This window comes from Antrostomus carolinensis, unplaced genomic scaffold (assembly GCF_000700745.2).
Source record: "Antrostomus carolinensis isolate BGI_N321 unplaced genomic scaffold, ASM70074v2 scaffold6314, whole genome shotgun sequence".
Lineage (NCBI taxonomy): Eukaryota > Metazoa > Chordata > Aves > Caprimulgiformes > Caprimulgidae > Antrostomus > Antrostomus carolinensis.
In genome coordinates this window covers 24,157-46,734 of record NW_010311288.1, presented here as the reverse complement: position 1 = coordinate 46,734, position 22,578 = coordinate 24,157, and the positions used below count along the sequence as shown (strand labels likewise).

The following is a 22,578-nucleotide window of genomic DNA, read 5'->3' as shown; positions in this document are numbered from 1 at the left end:
CTGCTCAAGCTACATTTCAAACATTCCCCAGAGGAATTCAAAAAGCTTAGTAGCACCTGAAAGGGTTTTCAATAATTCTGTGAAGAGCAGGAAAAGTGTTTTGTAATGTATCTTCCTTCTTGGCATAATGCTGTAGTGCAACATGTTTTATATGGATATATAGGATTTTATATGCCCCAAGAAAGCACCCATGCATACTTCTGTGCTTATGCCATGAAATTAGTTGCTATGGAAATATCAAAAACAGTCTATGACTAAGAATGGGCAAACCCATTCAGGCGAAATAGTATCCAGCCTGAATCTCCATTCAATAGTCAGAATGAATTGCAGTCAGAATTTTCATGCTCTGCAGTGGCTTAATATCTTCTCTGTATCATTAAAGTCTTTTAGCCACTTATATCCAATGCATACGGGCTCCAGCTTGCCCAGTTCAATGCATAATTTGGGCACAGTGATTACAGCAGCATCTCTGAGAAATCAGATTAAACTAAATTAGATTAAATTATCCTTACTATTCTTTGTCTTCGCTTGCTTCCTTTAAATTTCTTGGCACAGAAGCATTTTCTAGATTAACTGCAGCACTGACAGCACCACCTTTCTTCTAAACATAACACTTCAGATTATTTATTGCTTCTTACATGTAGAGCACACACTGAGGATTAACTGAATGGAAACTTTCAGATCAGGGGGAATTTAAAAAGAAGAACAGCATCTTCCAGCATAGTGTGTCTTGGGTCCTGCTATCTGAGCAGCTTCTCCTGCTGGAGAAAAGAAGCTGACCTCGTGCAAACAATTGTGGGAGAGCACTTAAGGTAGGCTTGCTGTGTGTTCACATGCATGCATATTTTCTCTTCTGCATATCACATTTTCTTTTACTGTCGGGGATTATACTGTGTTATAGGTTTTCTAAAGTTAGTCCCTTGGAACCAAAGAAAGAGACCATTTTTCAGTACCTCTATCTCCAGTTAAGATAATAGATATCTGGATGACTGTGTTGTATGAGTCAAATCCCACAATTAAAAATATGTGTAACATCTATCAATAACTGAAATATCTCATGGAAAGTAATTTGAAACCAAATGCCCAAAAGGACCTCTTAAAGGAATATATTAACAAAGGATTATAATTATAATTGATGTAAGCATTTATCTGTCTCCCCTTCATATTTATTTAATTATCATAAATTTAAGTATAATTGCTGAACATTCTTAACTAAGGATGCTTTTCTGTTTATTGAATAGATTTAAAGATTTAACCCTCTGTTGGCTGATGATCCTTACACACAAATGCTCACATTATATGATGAGTTCCTAGGAGAATAAAATTGTACAGAACGGCCAAGATTGGGTCTTTTAGAGGTAAATATGGGTACTGTGTGAGGCTAGATGAAAAAAACCTAACAATGTTAACACAATCCAGAGCCTAAAGACAGAAACTATTGAACATGACAAAGCCACACTTCTCAAAAGAGCTGGTCCCATTTCGTCTTTGAGTTACAAATCTATTATACAATGAAAAAGACAAGACTTATTTTGAAAATTCTGGAAACATTGGTTTTGGTTTAAATTATAAATTGCTTCTGTAGTAAGTGTCTGTATACTTTCAGCAAGGGGCAAGGCAAGTGCTCTTTTACTGCCAACACACCATAGAGAACGTAACTGTGGAAAATTACACAGTGGTTTAACATGGTGTAAAAAATATGGGGGCAAATAAAGTGTCCTCCCATAAAGATATCCAAGAACAAGTTGTCATAATAATAAAACAAAAGTGCCACAGAGTAAACTTTTAAAAAATGTTCACATAACTTACAATGCCAGTTCTGTTTGCAAGCTCATGTTTCTTTAGAAATAATAATGTCTATTACAAAGGAATTATTTTTCTCTTACACACCTACAAATGTTATAGAAATAGAATTTACTGTCCTAAAGCAGAAAAGTCAGTTCTGAAAATTTCTCCTCATAGCCTAAGGACTTGTAACGTGAAGACTTTCCCTCAGTATAGCTACAGAGCTCCATGCCCCAAATGAAAGACGGATGCATTCCTGATACTAGTTCTTTCTACTACCTTTTCATCGCAAAAAGTTACTAATGAAGGTAATCATGACATGGTCACACACTGGTATATAAGGTAAAAGAAAAAAAAAATCGGGAAAGAACTTAAATTAAAACCATGACAACAAAACAAATCAGATAGCTAACATGTTACAACACCAGAAGTCACCAATTTGAGTCACCAAATGACTCGAATCCCCTTTAATAAACCACTTACAAGGTTATGAAAAAATATAAGGTTGTTATTATAAAATGCAGTTTTCAGTGAGACTTTATAAACAAATATTAAATTTAGAAACCCATGATGGTTTAATAGAGGAATTTTAGTCATATTAATTCCTCTTACCTGTTATAGTTGCTTTGTTAATAGATGGTTGGTTACACATTGGTGATCGTCTGTTTAAAAGAAAAAAAAAGGTATAAGCCTGATAAACTCACAGATGACTGACTCCTTGAACAATATAACAGAAAATACATTTCCTTGGGAAATTATGTGGGGCTCAAATAACATGGCATTGCATAAGAAAAAGTTAATATAGAACGGGTATTTCTTTCTAGCATAGAAGGGAATTTACAACGGACCCTGAAACCTTTCTGCAGATTGAGAACTCCAAGAGCGGAATATTTTAGGAATTTACAAGTTCATTAAAAATCTGCCTAATCATACCCAGAACTTATACTTAGCCTGAAGTTTGATTTACATACATACTTATCATTATTTCAAAATGGCTTGCGCTGCACATGTTCTCTGACCTGAAATACTTTTTCAGTCTGTTGTTTTGCATAAACATTTTACATGTTATTTTGCATATACCTTTTACAATAATCTTTAAGGCAAACAGCTCAGTGGACTGCTTTGCCCATTGAAGAAAGCTGGAAGTTGCTGGACTGACAGAGCTGCCTAGGGATATGCGGATGACTGCTAGCAGGGTCCACATAGGATCTGCATATTCCAGCCAAGGGGGCTGGAAATATCTTTTTATGGCACTGCATAAGCAGTGGCAGCATCTATCTTTGGAATGCTAATTACTTCTAAGTCATAAAGATGCATATTTTGGGTGAGGGAAGTGACTCCGCTATAAAATTTGCCAGTGTAACTAACGCTAATGTTAACTGTGATGCTGTAACACAGTTGGAGAAAGATCATATTTATAATGTCTCATTTATAATCATGACCTACTGTGGATAAGTGGGATGTCATTATCGTGGATGAGTTAGGCAGATTCTAGGTTCAGATCATGCAAGTAGCTCCCAATGAATGAGAGTAGCTGTCTGCTCACTTTGGTTCATTTTAAAGACCCAGACTCTGGCTGAATTACCATCTCTGAATGATCTTTGACATATGACTAATTACTGAAAATCATATAAATTGCACAAAGCCAGTCCAAGTTTATGCAAGGAAAGCAATGCAAGAGCAATTAGTAGGCAAGGAGGCTCTTGTCTCAGCTATCAAGTATAGCATCTTCAAGGGATTAATAAAGTCATTACTCATCCACATGTTTTATGCAAGTCTGGTGACACAGACTGAAATCTGTAACATCTAAGTGTTATTCTTAGTTTACATTTTAAAAGTATCACTGCAAAAAGTTCAGTGGCCAAAAACTGACACTCACTTGCTAGGTGCCCGATCTTGTAAATTGGTTAATGCAGCAAAGTTATTCCGTACAGTACGCAGGCTGGCCAGCACCTGGAATAGACAAAATGGTTTCAGTCCAATTTCTGCATAGGTGAGACTGATGTATCTCTGCTCCACTGTGCTGAAAGAAAAAGGAAAGAACATTGCAAAACAACTGTACAAGGTTTCCAGGGTTGGTTTGTCTGAAGCCTTTGACCATTAAACAATAACGTGTCTGTGATACAAGGGCAATAGTTTATTTCTTTTTTTTTTTCTCATCATAAACAACTCATTATTTGTTTAAAGACAGACTTATTTGAAGAGGAGGAAAGTGTTTCACAGAATGCTACTTAGTTCTCTGAAAAGACCATAAAAGCATTCATGTTTGGAAGATAATAGCCCATTCAAGCATAAAACTTCATACATAAGAAATGATTACAGAATTTTCCATTTGCAGTTCAGCTCCCACAAACCTCAAAGGACAAAGGGAATGAGATTGTCTAGACCGCCAGGGAAAATAAATGTGGCTCCTTTAAGGGGTGCAGTTGATTTGGAGACTTAATGCAGAAGGCCAGAGTCAAAAGGAAGGTATCGCTTGAGCAGGTGGGAAATCTCTTGCAGGCTCTTACAAGCTTTGCACATTGGGAAAGACTACATAAATTAACTATGTAGTCTCCTGAAGACTACATTTGTTGCATTTATCCAACTCTCTTCTGAAGACAGCTGGATAAATGCAACAAATTTTGTACCATGTAAGGACAAGATACACCTCTCTGACTAGGGAGACACAGTTCAACTGAAGTCAGAGAGGAACCATGAGTTGTTTGGAACCAGACTGGGAGCGGGATGAGGCAGGAACACTCATCACTGTGTCTTTGCAGGAGTTGCCTGTTATTGTTTCTCAGCTCAGACTGGGCTGTTTCCCTGGTGAACCTGTCCTAGGAATAACAAAGGTGGGAATGGGAATTTGGGTTCTAGAGGTCTGAGTCAAGGAGGATACAACCCTCTTTTCACAGCCCCTTAAATTTATACATGAGATAGGAAGAGGGTAGGAGGCTGAAAAGAACGATTAATGAAAGCTTATAACAGACAGAAAACATTCAGAAAATAATAACTGGTAGTGTTCAAGTGATTGTACCTAATTCCCAAATGAGTTAAGATAATAAAAATAAAAATACATTTGTAGCCTGATGAGACAGTATTAATTTCATTATGTTTTCCTTTTCAGAAGGCAAACTCACATATTTTACATTCAGCACAGAATAAAATAATTATATATGCCATCAAATTTGCATGCCCAGGGTACAGTGACACTAACAAATGCTGTATTTAGATGCTGGATCTACCCAGATGGAAATCAGGCATAAACTGAAGAGAAGGGGAAAGAAGATTTTGGAGTTCAAAAGTTCAAAAATGAATACAGAAAATACAAGAAAAACCTTCTGAAGTATGAAAATATTGTAAAAGAAAATGATGAGTTGAAGGTGGAAGGAGAAGGAAAGTATAAAAGCAAAAAAGTTCAGCCTAGTAAGGTAAGACACACATTCTAGTGACTGCAGTCCATTTTCAGTTCTCTTTGGTCAGTCTGCCTGGGTTCAGTCTATGTGTGCCAGGATGCTGAGACAGCTTGTACATGCTAGCATTATCAGAGAAAAATATCTACATAGCTTGCAGAGCTGCCACAGACCATGAAAAAATGTAGTCAGTTTTCTGCAGGTTCCTACTCAATAAGCCCTGCTGGACTCAAATTGGCTGTATATTCAGGTGCACTAAGAACTGTGAGCACGTACAAAAGTAGTTCAGTGACTCCTTCAGTGAAGGATCTCAAGTACAACCATGCTTATTAGCTCTGCCTCTGATGGTCTGCAATGAATGACTCTGTACCTGCTGTGCAGGGCTGAGTTTTGGAAAGGTTAGTAGGCTGGACACGATGCCATGTGAAAACATGAACCTAGCTGAGGTACGTGTTGGATCTGAAATAACAGGACATTTAGTATCTAGGGTGCTGGGGAGAAAAGTGGGCAGAGCTGCAAGGTTGCCCAAGGCCAGTTACAAGTGGAGGCTAATGAGCCTTGCTGGGCCAGTGCTTGGGTCCCTGAAGAGCTGTGAGGGAGTCTCTCTACCATGCCTACCACTATGCATATTGACCAGATTTTTCCACTGTCCAAGATATGAATCTCTCCTTTTTCAGAAAGCAGAGACTCAACTGTTTGGCTTGTATGTCTATTTGTTCTTCTGGCAGATAACTGTTTTGTAGGTCCAGGGACGAATGTTCAGTATCTGTCCAGCATCCCAGCTGCTTTAGCATACATGCACATATTTTGACAGTTTCTGGAAGTGCAAGGTATCTCTACATAGATAGCAATGAATGTACAAGTGACAACAAAAATTCTGGCCATTGTCCACAGTGGAGCTAAACAACTTGATTTATTATATAAAGGTATTAATATTTATAAGGCTATTATTTTATAGTATAAGTACATAAAATAGTATTTCAATTGTTCACTATAATTTTTTTAAGTGACAGTTTTCTCTGTCTCATGTTTCTAGAGTTAGATTTGTGAGCAAAAAGTGACCAGTCATTTGCAAACCTCTTTAGGTTTAATCCCTAAGTAATAATATTTTCAAAATCAAGTTATATACAAACAGTTGCAAGTGAATTAAAAAAACCCCAATCAATCAAACTTTTTAAATGATAAATAACCTACAGAATTGGTCCTTACTTTTCAAATCACTCAAATTATTTTCTTTTGAAAAGTGAAATTCTACAAATAATTAAGTTACAGCTGTTGTTGTATATGACAATAAAGGGAAGTGCATCTAATAATATTCTTGTGATAGATTTTTTAATTTTAGCTTACAAAATTCCACTGGTAAAAATAGTAAATTATCTTGTCCTGGGGTAAGATTCTATGTGGGGGACACAGCATGCCCCCCTGCCCCCAGTTAACAAATGCAGACACATTACCATGGTGAGGTGTTGAATAGTAACTGAAATGCTAAAATCGGAGCTATTAACACTAGATGTCTCACAATCAGATGAAACAAGCCTCCTGGTCAACTGAAGAAAATATGGACAGTCTGAAAGAACTGGAATGTGTGTTTGACATACCGTGATCTACTGCCACCAGGAAGCCCTGGACAGATTAAAACGGTGCTTTGGCCGTTTGCAACACAAAAATGAATCTATGTGACGAAATATTGCTTTAGGAAGAGATTAAAAGGGTGGTTTGTATAAAGTGTAGACATTTCTGAAGTCCTGAGTGAGGTCCTAGTACTGCTAATGTAAGTCAGAGGGATTGGCCTTGTGCTTAGCTGCAGATGCAGTCTGTGAACAAGCCTCACTAGGAGATGGGATTTTGCATATTGAAATCATTTTTAGACAAGGGCTATGTTTTATCTAAGAGTCTAATCAGGTGTCACTTCCCCACCATTAGGCATGCCCCCTCAGCTGCATCTCAATTCCCCGTCTCAGGGAATGTGACATGGGGATAACTCCCCCTGTGAGTGCTCTTCCTCCTGTTCAATGCAAATGAAAACAGGTGGATTTAAACCACTGTTAACAGGGTTTTGCACTGAAATGCTGAAAGCTCTCAAATAATCAATTACATCACCTTGGTGCAAGTAGCAATAACATTGAGCTGCTTCTGCTTTAATTGCTGAAGCACGTCCATCAACATCATCAGGAATACAAAACTGCCCTTAAAACAAATAGGGTGTTTTGTCCCAGGAAAAACAAAATCCATAAACAAGCTGTAATATTTGCTGGTTTTCTAGGCATACTATAACCTGTCTTATCTATGTGGCACAGTTTGTAACAAAAGTTCAGATGACAATGAACATGAACTCAGCTATAGGAAATATTGGATTGCCTGACCACCACACAATTTTTATTTTTTCTGTACTCAGGAGTTAGGGTTTTTATGTTTCCCGAGGAACTAAAACCAGAAGTGGTTTTACCATCTGAGAAATCTTAAAGTATTCTTAGAAAAGGCCCTGGCTTAACCTTTTTCTTTGATAATAGAAGATTTAGGTATTCTTCATATTAAGGATTTGATCAGCCAGTGTCTTATAAACATTGCCACTTGTTTACAATATAATTAAATATATAATAACAGCTTAAATGAATATTGATTGTTTTAACAGCTGATCATTAGACCAAAGCAACTTGCATATTCAGAACTGAAGTTGGACACCTTATTCTTATTTGAGACGGCTGTGTGACTCAACCTTTCTCTTTCCCTTCAACTTCAATCACATATGAGTTCCAGTTTTATTTTTCTCCCTGTATTTATACTGAATTAGCTTTCACTCCTATTTATTACAGGATAAAACTTATCATCTTGAGTTCAAAGAATATGAATGTTAAGTTTTCATACATGACAAAACAGGTCTATTACTATAAATTGTCGAGTTTTTATCTAAATTATATAGAATTTTGAGCTTATATTTTATAAAACAGAATCTGAGTGGAAAAATCAAACAAATAGAGATGGTTTTGTATATGAATCTAAGTATTCTGGGTAAAACTTATCTTGCATCTAAAAATTACCTTGTATTGAATGCATAAAAGATGTTCAAAAGAAGAATTTGTAATTATAAAAAGCAGGAGAGTAACAGAGAGCACAGATTTGTCTGCATCATGACTGTTTGCTATGTTTTTGCACTTCAACTTTTCAGATAATCAAAAAGCATTAAAAAGAGAGGCATAACAGAGTAGGAGGTTTATGACTTTCTGTTTACACATTTTTTTCCTGTTTCAAGCAAACATACCTTATATCAACAACAGAAAACAACTGGTTTGGCCATTTGACCTTTAAATTCTAAGATCACGTGAGAAATACGGCAAAATTGTGCTTACCTGAGCAAATGGTGTCACAATCAAGTCATCTCCATGTCTGAAAAAAATGAGCAAAGTTGTCAGATAGGTATTACTGAAAACTTATCTCACTGCTTTAACAGAAAGAAAATCAGGTTTTACAATGTACTGTAGGTTACTCCAGTTTCATTCTTCAGCAGTTACTCACTACCGCTGCTTTACATATCCTTTGAAAAGGAAATATCAGCTTAGTTATTGCCCAGTTGTCTGGCATGTCTATGGGATGGCTGATGAACTAGCCAGTTTCTGCACTGTGGGTTGGGCAGGTGACTGACCACTGAGGACTGATCTGCAGAGACTTCATCCCAAAGGATGGAGGTGAAAATACATAAAGTGACCCCACGGAGGGTTACCAGCAGGTCAGATGCCCGGGCAGTGCATCGCAGGCAAATAAAAATCTAGTAAAACTTTCAAACTGACTCACACTTTGGTAGCCATAGGGGGTGTGACCGAGTGTGTGCTGTTGCTATGGCAACCTTACCCACACCACCGGGTGAGGTATGGGCAAGGTGCTGTGATGACGCACTGCAGTCGAGAAGGGAGGAAGGGAAATAGGGGTTCCTTCGCTTCAGAACTGAAAGCTGCCACTTGCAACATGGCATATAAAGCATAGTCTTGTAAATACAAGTAGGCTGAAGGGCTGTTGAGCTTCAGATTAGCATCTGTAGCACTGAGGATATGGAGTCAGAACTCTCCAGGGCACAAGGGGTACAGGGAAAACTTGGGAGTTTTCAGTTATCATATCTAATACGTGTCAGCAATCAAGATGAAAAGAAATTTCAAAAAACAAATATCCAATATGACTATGTTCTCAATTCTCATGTATTTTCCTGCAGTGAATTTATTGTGATGAGTTAGAAGTTGCAGCTTTCAGCAGAAATTACCATTGCTTTGGTGCTATGTTAATGTTATTTACGTTCAAGCATAAAATACAAGTATTTAACAATGGATTTCAAGTCCATGACAATCTAATCAGAAAAAGACTTTCTGATAAATGGAGAAATTTGATTTGCATTTGAGTTGCTACAGCATCATTCTTATAATTTATATACTGTCCACAAGACAGTAATGTTTTTGCAGGTATTGCAAGAACCTAATAAAAAAACAGTAAATACAACCAGAGAACCTGTAAGGTCGAAACAAAACTCCCCAATATTCAAAACTATCATAATGCTTAATACTCATGTAGCTTTTCTTTTTATTACCATCTCTTTTATTCCTATTGGTTGACATAGAGAAACGGATTTTTATAGATGGATTTTTTATGGAAGAATTCTGCAATTTTAACAAGTCTTTGTAGGAGTAGCTGGAATAAGGTGTTGCTTCAGATGAAACCACAGTCTGAGCCTAGCTGGAAAGTGTGTAAGCATGATCATCACACCAAACTAGAAGAAACATGGCACTATGGGAGGAACTCAGAGGCTTTAATTTCCCAGTGAAACCAAATCCAACTGGTTATTATAGAAATCATGAATCAGCCCAGGGCATTAACAGGGGAGTCGATGACCAGCTGGGTTTAGTACCTCTTCACATTTTCATTGGGTCATGAAAACATCAGGAAATGCCCTAGACTATAATTTCTGATCAGGATTGCTTAATGAGTTACACAGCTACACAAAGGGTCCAGCAGAAGATAAGCCACATCCATCTTTTCCTTTTCTCTCCTCCACTTAAACAGCCATAGTGTGAATATGTGCGCTACCTCAATTCCAGAAAAATTATGCTCTTTGTCTTCAAATTCTGTGAATTGTTATTATCTGCTGTGTGACAGCTGGCTTACCTGTTCCTCAATAAAATGTGTTCATCTCTTCCCTTTTATGAAGAATATTTTTACTATTTGTGTATCACTACTCCACTTCCTCTTCTGCTTTGACACTTGAAAGAGACACAGCTGTGTAGAGCAAGGAATCCTGTGTTAGTCATCTGAATGACTTCTGCAAAGATGGAAGAGCCTAAAGCCTGAAGTAAATTACTTGCCAGTATTCCTCATGCTTACTCACTTTATCTGTTACTCAGGTTGTTCAGGCAAAAAGCAAACAAAAGTTTGAGCAAATACTTAGAAATGAGTGTGTTTTCTGAGTGATCAAATTCAGCACAGAAACTGTATTTGAAATCAATATGCAAACCCATTTTTTTACTGATCTAGTCTAATTCCCACATTTGGAATGATGAAGGGGCAGAATCCTGGAGATGAAAAGTTTTACAAGTAGCAGTAGCACTGGACAAAGAAAAAAAACTATTTAATTGTTTCTGCCTGTAAATAAGCCAGATAGAGTAAAGCTAGTTCTTTCTAGCATCACCAGCATCTGTCAGTGGCAAACACTCTAAATAACCAACATATGACAGAAATGCACAAAATATTCATCAGTGCTTCAAATTCCCAGGCAACTGCTACAACATAGCTATTACCTGCAAAAGTGCAGATTGTTAAAACTACAAAAAGAGGATGGTTCTTCTTCTCAACATCTCCTGTGGGCTTCCTTACTGGAGGTGCTAATTTCTCACTCTTCTCCCCATTCAGTGCCCCTATTTGCCACCCCTTGAATGCTGAGGCACTGCTAAGAGGCAACAAGTACATGTTTCTGGGCTTTCAGCTCTCCAGTTTTTTGTTTGTTTGTTTTTTTCTCTAAAAATAGCATGACCCCACTCCTCTAATTTGCAAACTTCTTTCTACTTGAGCTCTTGCTGGACTGCATTTCATTGGAGAACACTAATAAAATACCGTAGCTTGTTATTTTTCAGAGGAGGCATTATTAAATATTAATTTAATGCACCCCAGTATTTAATTTTCACTTTTGAAATACCCCTTGTGTTAAGAGCAACAATTCCAGAAATCATCATTATTTTGGTGAAAGTGTGATACTGAAAGTACAGATATCCACAGCTTTCACAAAGCAGTTTAGCAGACACCAGACACACTTGGACAGAAAAGCAATTGCATAGGGTGGTGAGTAACCTCTAATCCACAGTGGGTCAGGAAATCTGGAAAAGGTGAGAGTGCCCAAAAAGGGAGTAGACACGTCTAAAGTGGCTGTGCTATTTTTTGTACAGAAGAGCAAGAACATATGATTCAATCAAAGTGCCACTGATCCACAGTGTACTGCAGTGTAGTAAACACTACAATATATGAGTGTCCTGATGTTTTCAGATTATATGGAATCTGATAGAATTCTGTCTGGATTCGGGAGAGGATAGTGCCACACATCTACACACAGAAGCAGCAAGAGGGAGTGTAAACTTTGTGCAGTTATGTCACAACCTTCTAAATACCGACACAGCTGTTAACCTTTAAGGTTGGGAAAAAATGTTTACATCAGTGTTAGACTTTGTTAACTAGAATGCCTGAGACACTTGTTCACATCTACGGGACATACTTGAACTCCCCACACTGGACAGGAGATACAAATACTATGCTAAGTCAGAAGTTAGAGGAACATGTTCAGCTAATTGTTGCCAAATAAAAAGTACAAAATTTTTGCTTCCTTTCCTCAATATTGGCATGAATTTGTCTCTTCTACCCCAATTACAGGACAGTAATTAACTTTGCCCCCACTAAAAAGGAACTTAAGACAAAGAAAGAAGCAGGCAGGAAGATTAACACAAGGATAGGCAGGGTGACTGCATAACCTTTATTTCTTAATTAAGTTGGGATAATTTAACATAATAATCTAGTAAGAGGAGTACCTGGAGGGACATCCTGCAGACCTGCTAGGATACAATTAAAAAAGAGAGGGTGTTTTTTTAATATGGTCAGAAAAAAAAAATCAAGATACCATTAACAGGAAGTGAATCCCAGGATAAATAAGAGCTCTGCCTAAAAAGAGGGGGAAAAATGTACAAAAGCTTTTTAGATCAATTTGACACATACCTTTTCATGGAAAAGATATGGACAAAAAAAAATTCCTGTTTAATCCTGATACATTTTTTACAACATAAATTATAAGATTAGTCAAAAGAATCTTGACACTTTGCATCAATATAAACATGATCATACTGTTTTGCCACATTCCTCCGTTTGAATGAAAAACTCACTTACCTCCCCAGGATAAGTACTGGCTGATGATGCCAGCCAGGCTTTAAATCTAACTAGTGTGATCTGTGTTGGATCCTCTGGCTACAAACTTGGGACATACCCTATTTGAAAGAATAAAGCTGCCAACAGACTTTGAAAAGCCCTAGGGGACAGTGGCTTTGTGGAATCCCTGCACTGTGTTCTGCAGCTAGAACTAAGGCTTTTGTCAAATTGTCACAAGAGTAGATGTCATTTTTACAGAGCTGTTTCTGTGCATTTTTTTTTTAACATAGAAATATAATAAACATAAAAGCAAGGGAAAACCCATACTGTCTACACATAACATACAAAACAGGAAAGAAGATGAACATGGAAGTAGTCTTCTGTTTGAACCAGAAAATCTATTGCAGCCTCCTTTTTCAGTGTAAACATCTAAATTTGGATTAAACATGACATCCACTCCTTTCTGTATACAAGGCTGATTCAGCCTTACTGTCCAATAACATGCTATAAATACAGCTTAGATGAGACATTTGTGTTTTGCTTGCACATATGCTAGAACACCAAAATACCACGTGCAAAACCACAAATGAAGAACAGAGAGCAAGGTAACCATTTGCGCTAATTGCTACGATTTTTTTTTTCTACCCCAATAACACTTTATAGGTGAAGCCAAATAAACACACAAGAAACATATGAATTAGGCATGCTGAAAATATGCATGTTGTTTAGATTCAGATTTTAGCAGCAACAAAATCTGATTCTAGATTGCACTCTGATATGGTAAGGGAAACTTCACGTAATACCACTAGCCAGCAGAGGCTGTGCTCTAAGGACAGTGAGCAGGAGGGGTGGCTGGCTGCTCCATGCAGCTTGCACTTACTCATCGTCTGTATTTGGAGAATCCAAATGGATTGGTTTGTAATACTGATTTTGCGGAGTCAGAAATCACAGTGCTCCAAGTTAGTTTACTCTGCAGGAATAGTGCTTAAGTCATGACATCTCAATTTCTGAAGACCTGTAAAACAATTTTCTAGTCGTAATATGAGATAGCCTGGGCCTGACTCCAAAAGCTAAGGCTGACTGAGGATGAGGCATCTCTCAATGCTGTGCCCATATTATGGGGTGTGACAGAAACTGGCTTACAGCTTTTCCCATATAGTCTGTGGGTCGTCCGTGATTTGCATCTCATTGAAAGGTTGTGTCTCATTTGGAGGATCATTGGGCTTTTAAGGCAGCGGCTAGAGACTATGATGCTATGGGCAGTTTGGGATTTAGGGTTGAGAGATCAAGCAAGTGACATTGTTGATGGAGTCATGAGCTACAGAAGAGCAGGTTATTATTCACAGAGCATTTATTTATTTTTGGGAACATGTATCTTAAAGGACTTTTGCAAAGAGCTACCTGAAACCACTTGTTCTATCACACAGCAGACAGAAATCAGACCCTGAATGAAGCAGACTCGTCAACTACTGTCTGGGTGTTTCTGAACAACACATTTTTCCAGAACACTATGCAGTAATGTCCTCCTGATACTTCTTCCTAATATAGCAACAGAGCTTGCCCTAATTAGTCAAATGTATTGCTGTAATATTAGGCGCTCTGGAGAGTTCAATCTACTTAATCTCAATTGACCTTAACCAGATTGAAGAGGATTGACTCAGAAAAGCCACAGTCCCTGAGAAGTCCATTATCTCAGCCAAAAGAAAGTCTGGTTATAGCAGTTCTCGCTGGACTATCTAACTAAGCAAGTTAGATTTAGGAAGACAGACCAAAGGAGAAAACATTTCTCCAGCATAAATCTCACTAGCAAATACTGCAGATACAAGTGTTTCCAAACACCCTGATTAACTTCATATGGAACACAGATCTTTACTATGACATCTTGATGGAAGAAAGCAATACTTGGCTGCCTTATGATCAGAGATACAAAAAACAGCTCAAACCAAATGTGGATAATTACACAGGGCTAATACCTACAAAGATATGCCATGTACTAATGTACCTGTAACTTTCTAGGTATAATGGATATTTTGTACAAGAATAAATTTTCATGCCATCTGTTTAGCATCTCAGTTCCTTAAGATATGCTTTATTAGGTTTGAAAGAAGCCTTTGAATACTTAGAGTCTGCTCTGTTGAAGTCACCAGTGTTAGGTTACCCAAATTACAGTCTTACTTCCAATTGAACTGCATTAGCAGCCAAAGTGAGGAGCTCTCTCACAACTTGGAAAGTCAGAATGATCATATCCATTACAGACTAAAGGACTGGAAAGGATCAGTGAATACCAAGGTGTTCTTAAATCAGTATTTTGAGATTTAATCTAGGCAGTATCAGGAAGAATTATCTGCTTACCTGTGTACCTTACTGTGCATCACCAGCATAATATCACAGTGTCTGCTTTTGAGCAGACTAGAAACAAGGGACTTTGCTGGGTGATAAGGGCAGCTAACTACATCTCGGTGATGGTGATCAGAACCAAGACCCATCAAATCCAGAAGCTTCATTCAGGATTGCTGGATGGGCTGGAATCAGAATCAGATCCAACTACTTCCTTACTCAGGAAGCTTAAATGTTTTCTAAAGAGACTGCACTTGCACATCTGACTTGGGTAATCCACCTGAGGAAATCACGTAGGTACTGATGTAGTGGGCCATCACAAAAGGATGCCAGTATGATGTGCAACATATGAAAACACATGACAACTCAAGAAATCACCTTTATCGTACTTCCCCAAGCAGCCACCAAGCTTCAGCACTTTAATCCTACCATAACAGAGCAGACCATTTAGATGAAACAAGAGTGGTGGACAACTCTGAGCAACTGGTTTGCATTAAGTCTGACAAAGAATTATTCATTCCTAAAGAGAAACAGAGCATGAACTTGCCAGTGTTTTACTGCCATAGGTGGTTTTCATTCTAAAATCAGAAGGTAGTATGCATGGTGGTCACTGAGATGACAGCAAGGGAAAAGAAGCTACTGCAGTGTGGCGGCTTGGTTTGTGTGTTGAAGAGGGGGTTGGACTAAGCCAGAGAATGCAGGACTTTGAACCAGAAAAGAGCTGAACTCAATTGGAAAAGACAAGGCCAATTCAGCAGTGCTGTTGTTGGACTGATCATACAACAGAAATCATCACTTAGCACTAAGTAAGGCTGTAAAACAAACAAGCATCAGTGACTAAAGGATAGGTTTGTCTTCTGCCCAGGTTAGAGAAAATTAATGAGTGGGTGTGCACACATGACTAGAAGCAATCAAGTTAGTGCAGCTTAATGAGTTACTATTAATCAGTTTTGATTGCATTATCTGACACTCATAAACTCCTAGCTTGCTTCAAACAAAAATAAAATGTATTACCTTGAACTGCTTTTAAGCAGCAGATATTCAGTTGCTTGCTTGTCCCTGCCCCATATGTGTACTGAGAACTGATACGGTTGTGCTACTTCTGAAGAATAAGAATACATTACTTTCCCTGAGAATCTCCTACTGATGCAGGCTGAAAGATTTCCTCTTTAAAAGAAATGAGAGCAAACCAACTAAGAACAGCACCAAGGTGACTTCCCAGGGAGCTTGCTCTCAGCCAACCACAGGAAGATTCTCTCAGCTTCGAGGTTTAGAAAAAAGGGTCTCCTAGCTAAAATGCAAAAGCCCCTAAATGTATGTATATAAGAAGAAATAAGAAGACTTCAAGAAAAACAAGGGAAAACCATCAGAATTTCAGTTTGTCCACTTTCAGGGAATGAACTCTACAGCTAACACAGCAGTAGCACCATTGCAAGCATACAGAGTGTTGTTTGTGCCCCGAGGGGCGAGACAAGAACTAATGTTCTTCTGGGCTGTGAAATAAATTCAGTCTGCGCATGTAGGTGATCACTGAGATGGAAAACACAGCTTAAGAGGCATCCCCAAAAACATCTGAGTCCCTCTTTACTAAGCTCCCTTTCTCCACACTGCTCCCATCCTTCAGTGTAGCATGCACACCCATTCCTTCCACTGCAGATCTGTGTAGCAAGCCCAGAGATTAGTGGTGTTCTGATATAGCTGAAACCCCAGCTAAGAATCACTTTTGGTACCATGTTTTTAATAACATGGCACCTTTGACCAAAGAGGTTTAGGAATTCAGTCTGCTTTGTTTAGCACAGGAGCAGTAACTTGCCATTTTGTTCCAAACACCCATTATTTCCAGAAGAGGGGAAAAAAAGGCCTGACACACTAAAAATGTTTGAGTGTGAGGCGATGTGTTTAACAACTGAGAGTTATATTTGGAAAATGATTAAGTTTTAACATTCAGCCATAAACCCAGTAATGATTCTGCATTGTCAGAACGTAAGATAAAACCAATTTGCATTTCATAAAAAAAAAAAAATCCTGATTCAACAACCATAAAAAGAATCTCCCAAATTAAAAAGCAGATCACAAGAAGCCTTCTCTGTGAAAATACTCTCTTTTTGTTTACAATGTATCTGATTTTCCAATTAACAAATGAAGTTAGAGGAAACTTATTATTTAAATTTAAGCAAACTGGATATTACTGAGTTCTTTGTTTTGGATTAAATTTGTAAAATGTCCCAAGCAACTGGAAAGGACACAGTGGTGTTTCAAAATGTTTTTGTCTATAATCAAAAAAAGATTGTAACTGACTTACTAATTACTTAGCTTAAATTAAGCTGCAACATGGAGATTTCTTCAATTTAAAAGACCTTAAGAACAAAAAAGCAAAACTCAATGAAGCAAGATATTGGCCTATTTTTCTAAAGCCATGTAAGTACATTTCTTTCCATTGATAAATAAATGTCTCAAACAATTTAATATATTTTTTCATTAAAATTGTTTCTAGGCTGAAATACATATAGAAAATGCATCTTAAAAGATTTTTTTTTAAAAGTAGGTTGGATTTTGAACTTTAACTGGCTCTTTTCAGTCAGCAATATCTGTGATGTAGTAATACCACAGATTCTGAGAAAAGCATCTGATAAATGATAAGGAATTTCAACAGCAGTTTATCTGGAAAGAAAGACAATTTTTTCTAATTTGTTAAACTCAGGTGCAATTACATTGCTCAGTAACTGTGTCTTTTATGCTCTATTAAAGTCTTGGCCAGAACCTTTCTGGGAAAAGTTTTTTTGCCCCCCATAACTTCAGATATATACTTACAGCATTTTATTAATAAATCCAGGCCTTCCTGGCTCAGAAAAAAGAAGAATAAGCTTTTATCACCAGTAATTTGGCTTTCTGTTCTGGATGAGAAAATATATCCTAATTTCAGTATTTTATTGGTTTATTAAAGGCTCAGGTGAACCTTATTAACTGTCCAGGCTTGCCATCTTTGTCTGCCATTATTTTAAAGTGCATTCCCTTTATGAATCTGATCCAGACTGAAAACAATGCAATTTTTTTAAAAGCTGAGCAGACTGTCAAGAACTGGGAAACGTGTGCAAGTTTACCTCAAAAATTCTCTTCTCTGGCAGTTGTTCTACATGTCAGTTAAAGGGATATTTCAGCCCATTTGCAGCTTCAGGTCAGGACCAGGCCTGACAGTCATTCACAAAAAAGGGAATCCCCTACCTTTTAATTTCCCTCTATTTAAGGTAATTTTTTTTAGTCTCTTGGTTATCATCTTATGCTTCGACTTTAAATTGTTTGTGGCAGAGTCCATCTTTTCATCTCGTGTTTGCAAGGAAGTGAGCATGACTGTGTTCCCTTCCTAAGCTGGAGCTCTGAGACACTGCAGCAGTGCAAATAATAAATAATGACAGAAAGATGAATTCAGTACTTCAGTACTGCCATCCACTGGCTGCCTTTGATCACAACACTCCATATTTGACTGAAATCTTCAAGTTTTGTTTTTGTTTCATCTGCTGCTGCTGAAGTGGAATGCGTTATTGTAAGCACACTATTTGAGAGTAAGGGAAATGCCAGAAAGCTCTGTGTTATATTCCTTCCAAATAGAAGATGTATGCCTTTTGCTTTCTATTTCACTTTACAAAGTAAAATATTGAGGTTGGTAACTCAAGTACTGAAGAATCAGAGAATTCTAGGTTAAACTGTTATGTACAATTAATTCATCTGCATTACCTGAGCGATGTTTATGTTTTTAAATGTATTTTGCTCATGCTTAAGAAACACTTAACACTTTTTGCTTCTCTTGAATACTTAAAAATAAGCATGTAGGTAGATGCAAAAGGGAAATAGGATAATTTAGGAGTAATCTAAAATTTGTGTGATACTTCCCCTGACAATTCATCCAGCCTCCACCTTGTTTAGGAATGTCCTGAACCATACTGATTTCTCTACTTTGATAATCTTCAGTATATTTCCTTTCCATGGACACATCCAGTTTATCCTTGAACCCATATATAAAGAGCTTTGTGGCATATTTTCTTTATTTTTTTCTCTTGCTATTAAATCTTTTTACATTTTCCTCTCTTTCATTCCTTGGTTTTCTTTTGCTTAAATTTCTGTGCAATTATCAACCTTATTATATATGGTAATATACGATTAATGTTCAATGGTTAAATCAAATTGCCTTTTACATTTACTGATATGCTCCCATCCTAAACAGTGTCAGGAATCTACCTTCTATAACAGCTCCTCTGTGACAGAGGACTGTGAAAACGTTTCCAGATGTGAGGTCCAATACATTTTATATGCAGATGCATTTTAAGAAAATTTTGAAAGAAAGAATAGACACAAATATCCAAAGGAAAAAGTGTTCTCAGTGTTTCAGAAATTTATCCATTATCATTTATCCAATGTACTGCCATGTGATAAAATATTACCCAGAATTCTAGGAAATGCAGAAGTTGATTAGAAATTCAAGGATGGAGCACTAATTGAATTCTTAATTGAAATGACTCATCTAAGCAACAGTGACCTGGATTGTCCCCCTGAATGTAAAAGTCTTTTCAAATGGTATCCTGGCACAGGTGCCATAATAAAAGCTTGACTCTTGTCCATCTAAAAGAAAGGTTATCTGTCAGAGGAAGATTTCCTAGAAAGGGGTCACTATTTGCAAGTGAGATGCATTTTTCCTTATGACAAGGCAGGATGGATTAGCCTTTTTCTCATTCATTTTGTCTTGACCAAAACTGGTCACACTGGCACAAAGCTTACTAAGTACTTCAATCTACAGGGCTTAACTGAGGTATGGACCTTACACAAACCCCCAACAAAAGCCATGAATTTTTCTCATCTTGACACTTATATAGGAAGAGAGCTATAATTAGATGGACTAATCAACATTTCTGAAAATTATATATTGGCTGAAAATAGGAGTGTTCAATTATAATGACTGCAAGTTAAACACCAGGTGTAATTTCACTCATTATTATGAAAACCATTTTCCTTTTTTGTGTGCACCGACTTATTTTTTAAAAAGGATATTGATTGGGTTTTGCCTCATTAAAAATCAGCATTTACATTAATGCTGGATTTTTAATGCTTTAGACTTCCTTGTTCACTAAGGGATTCTTCCTTTATTTTAGTGATTTATAATTGAACCATAAACATCTATTAGGCAGTGGAATTTGGAGCAGATAAGATAAACAAACAAGTAAAAATAGTTATTCTTAATTTCTATTACTTACAAGTGACTAGAAGCTAGAACATTTAACATATCCTTAGTATCTTACAAATAAAAAGAGATTTTCATCTGCCTTCCACTACCCATGCACCTTGGGGTCTACACATACTTGGAAAGTGTAATTCACCAGCAGAAAATACATGTATCACAGAATAATACTGAGAGAGGACAGAGTAACTTTCCAAAGGCCTTTTGTTAAAATGTCACCATTTAGTTAAAAGGGTATTTGAGATAATTTTTGCTTCTCTTGAATTTATTAATTTCTGCCAGCTGTTAAACCTTTTCTCTAAAATCGTAAAAATACCTGGTGCAAATAAATGGAGTATTTTTCTAAAGCATATTAAGAAGCAGGAATTGAGTTTGTATCACTTCTCTTGAAAAGAACTTAATAGCTAGGAAATCAGAGTTCTCCTTAGTGTTTTGATACACCAGTATTGATTGTCTTCATTATTCTGTCAAAGCTAATAAAGTGCATAAACACATCAAGTACACCCTCATGATACCCTTACTTTCAGAAAACCGAAGAAACAAGGACAAGCTTCATTAAAGAAATACACAACTACCCATGACTTTGGTAGCATGAGTGATTGCTGGTTTTGATTTTTAAAATAAATTCCTTGTGGCTGGAAAAATCTTAAGATATAGAACAAAACATAGGCTAAAAGTATTTTATAATGTACTTACATATCACTGGCGATGGAGGAGTTCCTGGACATGGACTTCGGAGAAAGGTCATAGTCACTGTCTGACCGGTAAAGGAAAGACTCCCTACGTTGACTGTGGACAAAATTTGCCTGAAGAATTAGTCCTGATCCAGGGCTCGTCATGGGATCCAAAGGACTTCGTCCCGATGACGTACCATTGTCTACATCGAAACTGCAAAAAGAAAGGATAAAAAGATTTATGCCATTGACATAAGAATTTTGAAAGTAATAGATGGTCTTCTGACAAATTTATCACTAGGTAATTTATTCTTTATAATAATGGAGAAATATAGACCTGGTCAAGTCCACTGCTAAGCCAAAAACAAGGCACATAAAAAATACACTTCACAATTGCTGGTAACAAAAAAGAACAAGTCTGAAGGAAAATAAATTTGGTAGAGAAAGAAAACACTATTAGGAATAGAGGAAGCCTTATGCTTCTCTGCATGTAAAGTATCCATGACTGAGGAAACATGATGTCTCTGTTTCCTCAGGCCCCATCTCTCCTGAGCCAGACCCTCATTATCCTCTCATCCACTGTTGAGGCAACTGAGGGCTCTTTTGTTATCAAGTACGCAACCCTAATTTTTCCTTACTACCCAAATATTTCAAGAATACATTTTGTCTTATCCCAGTAAACAAAGCACTGGGCTGGGATTAGGGCATACGTGTGCACTTGGGTATGTTTGCATGCCTTAGAGTTGCTGTTGTACAACCAGATCAAAGAAATTAGTTAATTGTTCACTGCCAAGCAGCACAACTTCTGTAGCCATTCATGTCTTTGAACTACACAGTATAGATCCAGCACTTCGAGCTTATTGTATCTGGTATTTAGAGTGGCAAACAGGCTCATCATTCCTAGGGAACACTGCCGTCATAAGAGGCAGAAGTGTGAGGGGAGAGAAAGAAAGAGAAGGAGAGAGAGGATGCTCTTTCACACTGCCTGTGACGTTTCCACAAAGGTCTTTGAAAATCAGTGCAAAGACCTTGAATGGGAGTCTGCAATCAATCAGAAACTAGCGCAGGGTGGGCAGTGCTCATGGCAACCCGTGTTGCTTAGCAGCCTGACAGCTGCGTTTGCTTCCATATGAAGTCGTTTTGGAGCATATGGCTCTGTTTTTAGACTTAATGTGTTGTGGTATGTAATCTCAGAGGTCACAAATATGTGGATTAGCAAGATTATGTCACCATCTGATGGGATGGAGCACGTTTTATCCAGCCAGAAGTGGAAGATGCCTTTTGTTTCCCTAGTTGGTTTTGTCTCTAAAACCAAAGATCAATTTTAGCTTTACAGCATAGTAGGAAAGGTGTGCTCAATACCTTGGCTTATAACTATTTCGGCTCATTTGCCATACTAATGGGAACTTAAATAATACTGCTAATGCACTTAGGAATGAGGGATGAATAGAGGAATTGTCACATGATGTTTTAAACATGGATAAGTGTTAGCATCATAATAAGTATTTGTAATGAAAACATCTGAAGTACTCATTTTGAAAGCAGTGTTGATGTGACAGACACCCATCAGTTTTCAATTTTATCTACTGACAGCGGACAAGAAAATATTCAGTATGTGTTCAGCTGTTGATTAGACTTCAATGTGGCACAGATGTCATAGCATGTACGTGCTACTCTCTGCACTGAGGTTGCGGTGACGTTGCAACTGTAATGTTTTGCTGAAGTGACAGCATTCCCACAGCTTGTTTTCCTTTGTTAAATGAACTAATCAAAGAAACAT

The 22,578-nt window shown here is 37.4% G+C and overlaps 1 protein-coding gene across 1 annotated transcript; it reads right to left on the bottom strand.

Annotated features, from left to right (window-relative positions):
• Nucleotides 1-2,397: 2,397 nt before the first annotated feature.
• Nucleotides 2,398-21,012, bottom strand: LOC104523945 (cAMP-specific 3',5'-cyclic phosphodiesterase 4D-like; the record flags this gene model as incomplete). Its single annotated transcript, XM_010166679.1, has 4 exons — nt 2,398-2,447; nt 3,665-3,738; nt 8,528-8,564; nt 20,821-21,012. Coding segments are annotated over 4 exons (353 nt in total), but the record flags the coding sequence as incomplete, so codon positions are not given.
• Nucleotides 21,013-22,578: the final 1,566 nt, after the last annotated feature.